Source organism: Pongo abelii, chromosome X (genome assembly GCF_028885655.2).
Source record: "Pongo abelii isolate AG06213 chromosome X, NHGRI_mPonAbe1-v2.0_pri, whole genome shotgun sequence".
In the NCBI taxonomy this organism is placed as follows: domain Eukaryota; kingdom Metazoa; phylum Chordata; class Mammalia; order Primates; family Hominidae; genus Pongo; species Pongo abelii.
Window position 1 is genome coordinate 75887577 of NC_072008.2, and position 14328 is coordinate 75901904.

At 44.2% G+C, this 14328-nt stretch overlaps 1 protein-coding gene across 1 annotated transcript; it reads right to left on the bottom strand.

Annotated features, from left to right (window-relative positions):
• Positions 1 to 4062: 4062 nt before the first annotated feature.
• On the bottom strand, positions 4063 to 13338 carry SNX12 (sorting nexin 12). Its single transcript, XM_002831773.6, has 4 exons — positions 12961 to 13338; positions 7675 to 7770; positions 6664 to 6788; positions 4063 to 5935 (listed from the first exon to the last, which is right to left on the bottom strand). The coding sequence occupies exons 1-4, from the start codon at positions 13315 to 13317 to the stop codon at positions 5833 to 5835; spliced, it is 681 nt and encodes a 226-aa protein (XP_002831819.2). The 5' UTR covers positions 13318 to 13338; the 3' UTR covers positions 4063 to 5832.
• Between the last annotated feature and the right edge of the window lie 990 nt (positions 13339 to 14328).

A 14328-nucleotide genomic window follows, 5' to 3' on the forward strand; every position in this document is an offset into this window, starting at 1 on the left:
GTCAGGAGTTTCAGACCAGCCTGGCCAATATGGTGAAACCCTGTTTCTACTAAAAATACAAAAATTAGCCGGGTGTGGTGGCGCGCCCCTGTAGTCCCAGCTACTCTGGAGGCTGAGGCAGGAGAATCGCTTGAACCTGGGAGGCACAGGTTGCAGTGAGCCAAGATCACGCCACTGCACTCTGGCCTGAGCGACAGAGCAAGACTCCCTCTCAAAAAAATAAATAAATAACTCCATGGGGTGACTACTTCATTTTAAAATTTCAGCTAGAAGACTTAGGATACAATTAGGACAACTGTAAACCAAATCAACTCTGAGTTTCAATGGGGGTATACTCATGACTTGATATAACAGGATGTGGGCAAACAAAATCTAATCAGGATAATCGTTCATTTCTGAAAGAGAAAACTACACTACAGCAAACTCCATCAAATACAGGAAAAATTGTGCTTTCACTTTTTTGGTGGCATCACCTCCAATGTTTACTCAACTCCTTGGCAAGGGTGGGAAATCATAAAAAGCTAGAGATTTAAGATACCTCAGAGATCATTTAGTCAAAATCCCTCATTTAGTGGAAATCCCTCATTGTATAGTTCAGAAAACAGGCCTAAAATGGTGAAGCAATTCAACTAAGGTCCTATAGCTAGCTATATAGCCAATTTTAGAAGTCAGGTTTCTATTCCAGGCCTGGTACTCTTTCTGTTTCTTTTCAGATCTTCCTGAGTCTTCAGTATGATGACATTATGAAATATTTTTAAATTTTATGATTAGACATCCCTATATTTAAATGTTACAACAAAAATGCATAACAAAATTAAAATGTATATGCCTCCATTAGTACAGATGATGAAAAGTTCACTGTATCTAGACAAAAAATATTATTGGTATAACATTCTCTTGAAAAGTAATACATAAATCAAGCCAGGTACAGTGGCTTACGCCTGTAATCCCAGCACTTTGGGAGGCAGAGGCGGGCAGATCACTTGAGCTCAGGAGTTCGAAACCAGCCTGGTCAACGTAGTGAAACCCCGTCTCTACTAAAAATACAAAAATTAGCCGGGTACGGTGGCGCCACGCTTGTAGTCCCAGCTACTCGGGAAGCTGAGGCAGGAGGATCGCTTGAACCTGGGAGGCAGAGATTGCAGTGAGCTGAGATCATGACACTGCACTCCAGCCTGGGCAACAGTGTGAGACTCCATCTCAAAAAAAAGTATATATATATATATATTTTTTTTTTCTGTGAATCTGAATGTATTTTACTGTTTACCTAAGAACTACTGTTTTATCCCAATTTCTAACTGTTCTTCAACTGGCACTGCCTCTTAACCCTTTATCTTTAGTTTCTTTATATCAAGTAGTTGATGACCTATATAAAAACACTTAAAACCACCATAGGAAACATCTATTTAAAGGAAGTCTGCAGTGATTGAAAGAATTCTTTTTTGATGTTGACAATTATCCCTGGTTTGTCTGTTTTATAAGGAATGAGTTCTGTTTTTAAATGCATAGACAAACAGGGTATGGACAGAAGAAATAAAATAGGCAACAACTGGTTTTTGTACAAACAAGGTAAAAAAAGAAGATAAGAATGAGGGGTGGTGGGTGGTCAGGAAGGGAGTGGCAGAGAACCACATGCTAAATTAGTCACCAAGACTTTATATTTCAAAAGTAAACTCAAATACTAAGATATATAAATGGAATAACAACTACCTAACCTTCAGGCTGTAATTAAAGTGTTGTCCAATTTAAGACTCTACAACTTGAGGACATGTGAGGGCCTTGGAAGAGATTTCAGAATAATAAAAAGATAAAAGGGTTAAAAATGAGCCAAGTAAGGAAAAATCAGAACTTATTATATCTAAGAAGAGAATACTAAGGGTGACTCAACAGTTTTCAAGGATATGAAGAAATATCCATTTCAGTGAGCAGCTGTTCTACATTTCCACAGAAGAAAGTAATTTTACTTAAATTATTACAGCATCTATTTCAACATAGAAGTAGGAATATCTTCAACATAGAAGTATCTCATGTAGGATAACTATCAACTCCAGAGAAGCCTGAATGTTATCCACCTCTTCCACCTTTACTGGCTTAATTCCTTGTCTCAAAGAATGGGTCAAAGGGTAGATAAGGCATCTTTGGAATGTGAAGATTTAGACTTTTTTTGGGTCTAGCTATGTTCAAAATTTTTCTTTAGCCTCTGTCCCCCAGGTTCCAGCATAAGGTTAAGCCCTTTCTGCAGTATAGATAAAGGGGATTAATTAGCAGTAAACATGCAAATACCCGTGTAAATTAGATTCCTTATCAAAGAAAAGTATGCTTCTCCTCAGTGTTAATGGGTAAGAGGGTTTGGATTTAGGGTTCTTGCCCAGCCCAGTTAATGTGCCAAAATGGCCAATTTGACATCGAAGAGAGATTTACCTGGCCTGATATTTTTTAAAAAGAAAAAGACTGGACAACTAACCAGATATGCCTGAATCTCTTACTCTGTCTCTAGCATTTTCTTGTCTTGTATAGACATCTCTTCGTTTTGTTTTGAGGCTGAAGTGCAGTGGTACAATCATGGTTCACTGCATGGCTCACTCCTCAACCTCCTGGGCTCAAGCAATCCTCTGGCTTCAGCCTCCCAAGTAGCTGGGACTATCATGTGCCACCATACCTGGCCAGATTTTTAATTTTTTTTTTTTTTTTTTTTGTAGAGATGAGATCTCACTCGGTTGCCCAGGCTAGTCTCCAACTCCTGGGCTCAAGCAATCCTCCCAAAGTGCTGGGATTACAGGCATAAGCCACCACGCCCAGCTAAACATCTCTTCAATTGAACTCTTAAGATCTACGAAAAAAGAGAAAGTAATATCATATTTTACTTGTACCACAACCACTCCACCCTATCCCCAGCCCTGCTATTAGCATAGGACCAGACACACAGAAGACTATTAGCACTTGTTAAATGAGTTGTCATCTGTCCAAATTTTTGTTAACACTTTATTTTATAGCTGCTTTTCTATTTATTCTGCAGTTCATTCTCTAACACTACTGCCTACGAAGGTTGCATCTCTCTTTACCCTTCCTTTCCTTTATTTCACAGAAATACCCATTCTTCCCTATCCCCTCAGATATTTTTAGTCATCTCATTCATGAACTACCAAAAACCTCAACTTCCTCACAGCCCCCACTCTTCTACTTAGAACCAAATACTGCTAAGTAACGTTAATTTCCTTTTTTTTTTTTCTTTTGAAATTTTTTGTAGAGACAGTGTCTCACTCTGTTGCCCAGGCTGGTCTCAAGCTCCTGGGCTCAAGCAATCCTCCTGCCTCAGCCTCCCAAAATGCTGGGATTACAGGCATGAGTCAACCACATTCAGCCTTAATTTGCTAATGTTTTGAACACATCACTTTCTATACCTTCTTTCCATGTTGAACTACATCAAAACTAGCTTTGATTTTCTAAATGACAAGACTGGTACCTCCCCTCATTCCAACCCTTGCCAAAACCCACTCTGTGTAGGGAAACCATTTCAGAGCTCATTGGTCAGATGAATATCCACCCGCCAAAAGTTCTAAGAGTTCACCCACCTTTCTGCCTGTGTCAAATTTATTTGGGAAAAAAAACAGTGTCAGTTGAGATAAAAAGCCTATAGAAGAAATGTTTGTTGGTGTTGTGTGGGTGTGTCAGAGGATGAACACATGCATGTGTGTTTATGTACATGTATTACATATGCAGATACACACACACACACACATATAATAAATATATTCTGCCCAAATTAGCACAAACCCACAAGCTTAAAAACCAAATCTGCTAAATGTGACTCAAACAACAGGTACTGAGCCTACAGCTACTTTCTGCAAGCAGATGCATTACCTCTGTGACAAAGTCAGTTGTGAGTTGCAAAAACGATAGGTAAATATCATTAAGATAAGTTAAGATTCGCTTTTTAAAAAAATTTAAATGCAAAACATTACCTCAGGACACTGGCCACATTGCATGATTTCTGCATAATATCCAGCATATCCTAAACACTAAAGAATACTAAATTTACAACTTAAGCAGGAAAACAGAGGCTTGCTTCACAGTGGTTTAATATGAACAGAGTTGAATATGACATTGTCTGACAGAAGAATGAACAGTTTGCTGAATAAAAGCCCCGAGTCAGGATATATATACACAGCAGAAATGGGGCCTCAGACTCTCAGCACTTGTGCACAATGAAAGAGGAAATCGTTTTTAAAAAATGTCTACAACAGAGGATACAAATCAAAAAGGCAGCAACAACAACATTGGCGAGGTGGGAAAGGGAGCAGAGCCTCTCATTAGGGGCTGCTTAGCCCCTGGCGCAGGCTCAGCAGCTGGAGAGCTGTCTCAGGGAACTTCAACATTTAGATGGGTTCCAAATCCTATGTCAAAATGCAATCCTAATCTCTCTGATCAGGGTCAGTCAGAATCAGCAATCCTTTTCCCCAACGCCCTGCATAGAAAACTCCAATCTTTCCGTGATAGGGAGTCTAAGCAAAGAGCCCCCACCTCTCACCTGGCACCAAAGTTAACTTGCTCTCACCCCACCACTTGGGACAGACATTGGGCCCCAGCAAACAAACCACCCCCTCCAAGACAGAAACCAGGATAGTTGCCAGCCTCAAGAAGCTGCTTCAAATGTTAAGATTTAGGAAATCCATACCAAGCTGCTATCCATAGTTCAACTTCTGGGGAAAATGCTGGAGTTGCATGAGAAACAAGTGCAGGCAGTTCAATAACCCTGTGACCACGCCGGGGAGGGCAACAAAAACTCTTGCCCCTGAGCCCCATTCAACAGCTCAAAGTGCTTAGAAGTCAGAGACTGTGTGGTTGGTTTGTGTGCTTCTGCCCTGTGGCAGCACTAAATGGGATGGGGGAAAGGAGAACGGAAGGAAGACAGTGTTGATGCCCTTCCCTACCGTGGGGAAGAGCCTAGAAGATAATCCACTCCCACCCTTCAGGGAGTTACCTGGCAGTGGTAAGTTGCCCCCACCCCTCAAGCCACCAAACCTGCAAAGCTAACCCATAAAGTAGCAAGGGCTTAGGGAGGGAGAACTGCTGGCCCATACTGACTCACCAGCTGATGAACAAAAATAGGCAGCTAGAGTGAGAGCCACAAAGGGAGAGGGGCTAGGCAATAGGAGATCCCCTACTGCCCTATGGCTTTCTTCTGACTCTGAAGCAGCCATAATGATGGGCCCAGAAAACCCACACACCCTGCTCCATACAACAGACTGCTTGGACTCTAGGAGGATTACTGCCATGGAAAGCAACAAGGGAGAGAGAAAGCCAACAAAAGAAACTGTTAAGAAAACTGGGAGCAGGCCTAGAGAAAACAAGGAAAGCTTCTGAGTCTCTACCACCTTTCCAAAAAGGAAAAAATACATGCAGTTAGGAAAGGCAGGGTTTTTCCCTGCTCAGTGTTCTTGGTTAAACCTAAGAGTAAGAAAAATCCCCTGGACTTGCAGCATCAGTATGTATCCAAGTGCCTCACCAGCACAAGCGCCCCCCTCCCCCCAGGTTAGCCTTCTGGCATGGGTAAATGCCCAAGAAATTGCCTTCCAGTCTAATCCCCCCACCCACCCACCCACCCCACCCCAAGCAAAGGGCATCTGCCTGTGGGTTCCCACCTCTCCTCAGAGAAGAGGATCCTAGCAGAGTGCCTACATGGTGTAGTCAGGTACCAGGGAGCACAATGCCAGACAGTCTATCAGGCCAGGAGATGGGCAGCCAACTTCAGATCAAAGACAGAGAGAGGCTTAGTGTAAAAACCAATGTCATTTCAGCAGGAAAGTAGAGGGCAGGTGGTGAGAGGGGCTCCTACTGGCGCACCTTCCCCGGGACGTAGTTCCTGTCAATTGCTTCCTCCTGCAGGAACATGTGTAGGCAGCGTTCATTCTGAGCCAGTGGGTGCCCAGCAATTCTATAAAGAAACCAGGATGGTTATCAGTAGTATTCAGAATCAGAAAGAATTAGCAGAGGGATGGGGATGTGGACAGGGGAAGAAGGGCAAAGTCAGCCCTAAGGCTCAAGCCAGTAGAGGACAGCAGTAGGGTACCACCTCAACCCTAATATTGTAAAGGGGATGGGGGATAGAGGGGCAAGACAGGGAAATCCCTAGATATAACCAACATGCAGTGCTTTCTCAGGCCCTGACACACAGGATCAGAATCCTACTCAAAGGAATGGAGTTTTACTGTCTAGTCAGCCCACCACACAACTGGCACCACATCATGGTACCCATTATAAAAGGTGAGCTGGGTGCGGTGGCTCATGCCTGTAATCCCAACACTTTGGGAGGCCAAGGCAGGTGGATCACTTAAGGTCAGGAGTTCGAGACCAGTCTGGCCAACATGGTGAAACCCCATCCCTACTAAAAATATGAAAATTAGCTGGGCATGGTGGCCGGCGCCTGTAATCCCTGCTACTCAGGAGGCTGAGGCAGGAGAATCGCTTGAACCCAGGAGACGGAGGTTGCAGTGAGCCGAGATCGCACCACTGCACTCCAGCCTAGGTGACAGAGTGAGACTCCGTCTCAAATAAATAAATAAGTAAATAAATAAAAATAAAATAAAAGGTGAGGTAAACAAAACATATAGAAAGACTACGATGGCAAAAGTAGCAAGTGGAGCCCCCAGGAACTTGGCTTACTTGTTAATAAACTGCTCGAGGCCCTGCCTCCTTTCTTCGATGAAAGACTCTTCAAAGATCCCTTCATCTCCTCGGAAAGGGAGCTGCCGCTTCAAGGCTTTCCCAGGCAGTGGTGGTACTACAATCTGCAGGCACACACAAAATTCCAGCCACATGGGAGAGAGACAGAGTGGGAATGAGATGGTAAAGCACTGTGGACCTCATTTCTTATTAGGCATAGGGTCCATCCTGTCCCACACCCAGCAACTTGCAAAAAGTAAGACCATAAGAACAGTCAGGATGGCTCAGGTCAAAAATTAATCCGTTTCTGTGGGAGGACAGGTTTACCACCTCAAAAGAAGGAAATAAACTCCAAATAATCCTCACTTTCCTTAACAAGCCACTACCATTCAAGAATTTAGCTAGGATTTTCCTGACACTAGACTTTCCATTTTTAGCACCTACAGGAATTAAGTTGTACAACTTTACTAGCGACTAAGTGAAGTAATACTTTAAAAAAAAAACTTGTCCTGAACTTACCACTTTCTTTTTTTTTTTTTTTTTCTGAGACAGAATCTTGCTCTGTCACCCAGGCTGGAGTGCAGTGGCACAATCTCAGCTCACTGCAACCTCTGCCTCCCAGGTTCAAGCAATTCCCATGCCTCAGCCTCCCAAGTAGCTGGGATTACAGGCATCCACCACCACACCTGGCTGATTCTTGTATTTTTAGTAGAGACGGGGTTTCACCATGTTGGCCAGGCTGGTCTTGAACTCCTGACCTCAGGTGATCCGCCCGCCTCAGCCTCCCAAAGTGCTGGGATTACAGGCATGAGCCACTGCGCCCAGCCAGATCTTACCACTTTCAAGTTTCAAAAGGTATCCCCCTGATCTAAAATACTGAGATTTGATGGATAAGAATGTGTTCACCCTCTTCATTCCCTTCAAGACTTTATAGACTGTGGTTGTATGCCCCCTCAGCCTATGTAGATCTCCCCCTCCAAAGATGCCACACAGAGAAGAAGGAGGCCATACCTTGCTATCTCTCTCCAGCTCATTTTTCAGCCACTCAAAGTCACTGTAGCGCCGCCGTACGCAGGACTCCTTTAGCTTGAAGATAGGTAGGTTTGTCTACATGGAAGGAAAAATTAAAGAAGAAAGATGGTAAGTAATGTTGAGCCTGTGGTAGCCACCTGTCTGAGTAACTTGGACAGGTCCCAATGAAGAAATAGCTCCTATGGATCATGCTCCTATAACCCTTTCAAATCACCACCAGGTAAAAACCAACCCTTACCACATCCAACCTTATCACAGCTGATAATCAGAAGTCCCTTGCTGCTTAGAATTTATCCTACAAGTAGACTTGCAGTAGTATGTAAATATGTACATATAAGAGTTTTCACTGGGCTTGGTGGCTCACGCCTGTAATCCCAGCACTTTTGGAGGCCAAGGCAGGCAGATCACTTGAGGTGAAGAGTTCAAGACCAGCCTGGCCAACATGATGAAACCCCATCTCTACTAAAAATACAAAAATTAGCCAAGTGTGGCGGCACACACTTGTAATCTCAGCAACTTGTGAGGCTGAGGCAAAAGGATCACTTGAATCCAGGAGGTGGAGGTTGCAGTGAGCCGAGATCACACCACTGCACTCCAGCCTGGGAGACAGAATGAGAGTCTGTCTCCAAAAAAAAAAAAAAAAAAAAGAGTTTCATTGCATTTTTTTATAATAATAATAAATGTGTATGAATAGACAATAGGTTACAATGAATTATGGTATACCTGTATAGTAGAATATTAAATAACTATGAAAAGAATGTGAAAGCCAGGTGCAGTGGCTCACACCTATAATCCCAGCACTTTGGGATGCCGAGGCAGGGGGATCACCTGAGCCCAGGAGTTTGAGACCAGCCTGGGCAACCATAGCAAGATTCCATCTCTACAAAAAGTAAAAAAGCCAGGTGTAGTAGCAGTGCTCGCTTGTGGTCCCAGCTACTCAGGAGGATCACCTGAGCCCAGGAGGTCAAGGCTATGGTGAACTGTGATTATGCCACTGTAATCTGGCACAGAAACTCTGTCTCTCGAAATAAAAATGAAAGATCTCTATGTGCCAGTATGGAAAGATATTAAGTAGTAAAATCAAGGTATAGAACAGTATATATATATAGCTTGCCTCTATTTGTGTTTTAAAAAGGGATGTATATGTATATATTTATACTGATTAATAAAGTATTTATGAAAATATACTGGTAATGGTGATTGACTTTCGAGAGTAAGAGAAGACAACTGGAATGGGTGGAATAGTCACGTTTTTCATTGTACAATTTGAATTTATCATGTGTACATATTACATTTTCCTTTAAAAAGTGAATTTAAATTCCCTGTAAAGAGATAAACACATCCAAGGTATGCCTACCTCTGCTCTTCCTGTCCAAATCCTCTCCATTCTACCAGTGCTCACTCAATTCTCACTTCATACAAAAAAATTTCCTGACAACACCAACTGGATTTATTGGTTTTCCTCCTCTCTGAACTCTTCTGACAGTTATACTTTAGCATTGCCTGATACACTATTGTTTTATGCATCATGTTTGCCTTGTCTAACTAATCTCATTAAGATCAGTAACTATGACTACTTCTGCATCTTCTAAAATGCAGAATATGCAAGTTACTCAATAAATGCTCAATTGATTAATAGAGACTCTATGTGTCTGTTTATCCTCTCCTCATCTAGAAAATGCATAAGAAATCACTATTACCAAAGTTGGCTTACCATAGCTTGCTTCCTGATATAAATCAGCTCATTCCCACATTTTAAACACTGAGAAGATTCCCAAGGCTCTAGTGGCAACACAAATCCCCTGACGGAAAACCCTGATCTTCACTCCTGTCTACAAGTTCTAAATAGAAATGGCCAACCACATGTATTAATACTGACCATATTTACTGCCAGTCAATTCAGGTGAGAGGATGAATAAAATAAACTAGTTATCTCCTTTCTCCACAACTGCCTCTTGGCAGGAAAAGAGCATCTTGAAACTCTATTAGAGCTTCACACAGACCCCACTACATCATGCTTTGTACTCCTTGACACTGGAAATTGTTTTTTCAGGATCCAGTTCTCAAATAGGCCATCAAAAGCCAAATAACTGGCCAATTTTACATTAAACTCCATCCAGGATCGTCAAGGTCCAAGGAATGTCAATAGGTTGAAATGGAGTGAGATTCATATAAAGTAATATTACTAAACCATTATTTATTTAAAAGAATAAATAAGGGCTGGATGCGGTGGCTCACGCCTATAATCCCAGCACTTTGGGAGGCGAGGCAGGCAGGTCACTTGAGGTCAGGAGTTCGAGACCAGCCTGGCCAATATGGTGAAACCCTGTCTCTACTAAAAATACAAAAATTAGCCAGGTACTTGTAATCCCAACTACTCAGGAAGGTGAGGCGGGAGAATCGCTTGAACCCAGGAGGCAGAGGCTGCAGTGAGCCGAGATCATGCCACTGCCCTCCAGCCTGGGTGACAGAGCAAGACTTTGTCTCAAAAAAAAAAAAAAAAAAAAAGAATAAACAAGGCCAGGCATGGTGGCTCACACCTGTAATCCCAGTACTTTGGGAGGCTGAGGCAGATGGATCACTTGAGGTCAGGAGTTCGAGACCAGCCTGGCCAACATGGCGAAACCCCATCTCTACTAAAAATACAAAAATTAGGCTGGGCATAGTGGCTGACACCTATAATCCCAGCACTTTGAGAGGCCGAGGCAAGCGGATCACTTGAGGTCAGGAGTTCGAGACCAGCCTGGCCAACATGGCGAAACCCGTCTCTACTAAAAATACAAAAATTAGCCAGGCATGGTGGTACATGCCTGTAATCCCAGCTACTTCGGAGGCTGAGGCAGGAGAATCACTTGAACCCAGGAGGCAGAGGTTGCAGTGAGCCGAGATCACGCCACTGCACTCCAGCCTGGGCTATAAGAGCAAAACTCTATCTCAAAAAAAAAAAAAAAAATTAGCCAAGTGTGGTGGCACCATGCCTTATGCCTGTAGTCCCAGCTACTCCGGAGGCTGAGGCAGGAGAATCGCTTGAACCTGGGAGGCATTGGTTGCAGTGAGCTGAGATCATGCCACTGCACTGCAGCCTGGGTGACAAAGTGAGACTCCGTCTCAAAAAAAAAAAAAAATTGTGGAAGGGACCGATTAAAAGTTTAGTGAGTAGAAAAATTTTGCATGCTAAAGTTTTGCTACTAAGCGTTGTCAAGGAGACAGAAGTGTAGCAGAAAGAATATGGAGTCAGACATATTTGTGTTCAAATTCCAGCCCTGTCAGTTATAGTTACGTGTACTTGGGCAAGTTACTTAAACTGCATTCCTCCTCAGTTTCCCATGTGTAAAACGAAGTTTTGTAAGGATTAAGACAAATTAAAACCTAGTTCAGTGCCTGGTACACAGTAGGCACTAAATGAACAGTCCCTGTTGTTATTAGAATACCTGGAGTACGGCCAGGCGTGGTGGCTCACGCCTCTAATCCCAGCCCTTTGGGAGGCCAAGGCAGGAGGATCACTTGAGGTCAGGAGTTCCAGACCAGCCTGGCCAACATGGCAAAACCCCGTCTCTACTAAAAATACAAAAATTAGCCAGGCATGGTGGCATGTGCCTGTAATCCCAGCTACTCGGGAGGATGAGGCAGGAGAACTGCTTGAACCCAGGAGGCGGAGGTTGCAGCGAGCCGAGATCGCACCATTGCACGGCAGCCTGGGCAACAGAACGAGACTCCATCTCTTAAAAAAAAAAAAAAGAATACCCAGAGTAAAGAGCGATTTCATTCAGAAGCCCTAAGACTCTTGGGTAATGCATCGAATGTCTCCAAAACCCCACAGCAGACAGCCCTTATGCTGTACTAGTTATGCCCAAGCTCGCTCAGGTAACTAAGTGCTCCAGCACTGACAATTTCCTGCTTTTATCATATTCTGAAGGACCTAAATTCCATTCTCCCCCAAAGACATGATTTCAAATAGTTCTTATATAGACAAGTGTTTCTCATGTTTTGCTATTCACTTTTCTTTCTTCAGCTTGGACTTTGCCAAACTTGGAATCTGGAAATCATCATTTCTCAATAAGATTTCAAAGCCCAAGTAGGAGACCACAATTTCTCATTCAATTCACTCCTTCAACAATGAAAGCACATACACTCTTTTAGTTCTTCAATGCTGTTTGAGCAGGATGCTGTCCATAGAGAATATTCTGGCCTTTTAGTCTGAGAAGAAAACACAAGGAAAACTAGAAAATGATTCTCAAACTGTTTTGCCTATAACCACTTCAAGTGGGCAAAAGATCCTGCAAACCAAGTACTCTATCTGCACATTCCATCCTTGCATTATGGGCTAAGCACTAGAGAGTAAAGTCCTCTGTCATGAATGCTGGAAGAAGCCACTCCTGGGCAGTTCTGAAATGTCATGTATTAAAATAACTACAGACCAGGGTCAGAATCCAAAAGGGTAATCTAGGACAGAAAGGGCAAAAAGCCATTCATATACAAAGTACCTAAACGAGAGTCAATAAATACTGAAATAAACATTCTGGATACTTCAAATCTAAAGGATCAGCATAGAATGAAAGCAGTGACTGACAAGGCACCAATCCCAGGGCAAGGCCAGGTTTCAAGGCGAGACAGCATGTAGTACCTGCGAAAACTTAAGCATAAAACATTTCTCTCCTTCAGATGCTGATCCGACACAAGTTAGGAGAGCGCTCAGTCTCAAGGAGACTCCCTTTCTTATTTCTGCTCCCACAAGCCCACTGTCTGCCTTTTCTGGAATCTACCTTCCCTTTAATTCAAGGCTTTGCTTAACTCCATTATCCCAGGGAGACCTCATTAGAAAGCAGCCGGCCTTCCTGCCCTCCCTCTTCAGACTTCCCACAACCTAGTTTAGTTATGGAGCTCAGCGATATATCGCTTTGGCTTTCCATCCCCCAGCCCTCTTCCATCCTCCCTCCCTTCCTTCAGTCGCTACAGCCGTGATTCCTATCGCCTTGAATTCCTCACTCTAATCTTTTTCCATCCACCCCACCCTATCCAGCCATGCTTCACTTCCTCATGGGTAGTTTTCCTGCATCCCCGTCCGATGTCTCCCTCAGGAGTTTTCTGCATCCTCCGGCCACAACTGAAACGGCAGACCTCGTTCCAAGCCTATTATGCCCCAACCCCCAAATGACCCCTAAGGCGTCTTCCCCGCCGTTAGTTGTCCCCGCGGTAGCCTCCCTCCCCGCTCCCGCCCGCGCCGCCGGGTCCTCCCTCAGCTGTCTCCCTCACCCCGTGACTCACCCGCATGCGAACCTCATAGGTGGTGAAGCGCGCGCGTCCCACGCCCACCGTCTGAGGATTAAAGATGTCGATCTCCAGGAAGTTACTTGGCGGCCCGTAAGCGTCGGTCAGGTCCTGCGGCTTCGAGTTAAGGCGCCGGGTGTCAGCTACTGCCGTGTCCGACATCTTTCCGAAGGAGAGCCTGGGACCGGGGAAGGGGGGTGGGGGACAGAGGCCTGAGGCAGAAGCGCGCACGGCCCCTCCCGCTTGCAAAATAACCAGCCAACCCACAGGCGGCGGCGGCGCGCACGCGCGCCCACGCACGCACGCACGCGCACGCCGCACGGGCCCGGGCCCCGCGCCCTGAATAGCGGCCATGCTGACTGCTGCGCGCCGTGTAGAGTGGAGGCCATATTCAGGCTTCCGGGTGATGTTTGTGGCCACCCGGGAACCTGCATCCCCAATACGCAGTACCCAATACCCTGCTTAGCAGCACAGGCTGGCTCCGCCAATCGCGGCTCCTCAACCCAAGAAATTGTCTCATACCGTGTATCAATCAACAGTGGGCATTGCCCCGCGAGCCAAGCTCCTACAGTGATAGGCCGAAGCCCCGTGACCTGAATAAGTCCTGGTTTTCCGCGAAAATAGAAGGGTGGTCTATGGAGGGTGGGGTTCCAACAATAGTACTGAGAACCTATAACGTAGCCGTCCCACCTGTGCCACTGATGGTTTCAGTTCACGCCACACACAATGGCGCACTCAGCACTACGTATGGCGCCAGGAAAGCAGCAAGCAACTAAGGATGGGGTAAAGAAAGACATTTCTCTCTCACTTTTCAGGAAAATTGGGCATAGCTTACTCCTTGTTGCCACACTCCAGGTGTACTCAATCTTAACATTTATCAGCAAATTGAAGGTACTTATTTCATACCTTCTATTTCTACTCCGCAGAACTCCATACTTGGCACTGCTCTGAGGTTGCTTGCAACCCATAATGGAAATAGAATAAAGGTTTACATGAGAATATCTATAGAAATATTAATATTTATATGACTAATTTACATATGCTCCACATTAAAGGGTAGACTGGGTGATGATTTCAGGTCATCCTTTCTCCACCTTTCCCCTGCCCTCCTCTACTCAAAAAATATTTCCCATATCACTGATGCCTGAAATTCTTTCAACAGAGTATGAGGCCCTACAATTTCACAATTGCTATTTAATTCAATTTAACCAATATCCACTGAGCAACTACTTACGTGCCAAGCACCATGCTAAACACTAAAATCCTGGAGTTAAATAAGAGAGTCCCTGCCCTCAAGGAGTTAACGTTCTAGCAAGGGAGACAAGTAAACAAAACTAATATAATGTGACAAATACAAAATAAGTA

Bases quoted from the DNA above. Each gene is read 5' to 3' on its own strand.
- SNX12 (XM_002831773.6), bottom strand. From the start codon at position 13,317: ATGGCCGCTATTCAGGGCGCGGGGCCCGGGCCCGTGCGGCGTGCGCGT. The intron at 7,771-12,960 runs GTGAGTCACGGG...CCTTCCATGTAG, and splicing joins CCTATGAGGTTCGCATGCGG to ACAAACCTACCTATCTTCAA. The intron at 5,936-6,663 runs GTAAGCCAAGTT...GTTTCTTTATAG, and splicing joins CTCGAGCAGTTTATTAACAA to AATTGCTGGGCACCCACTGG.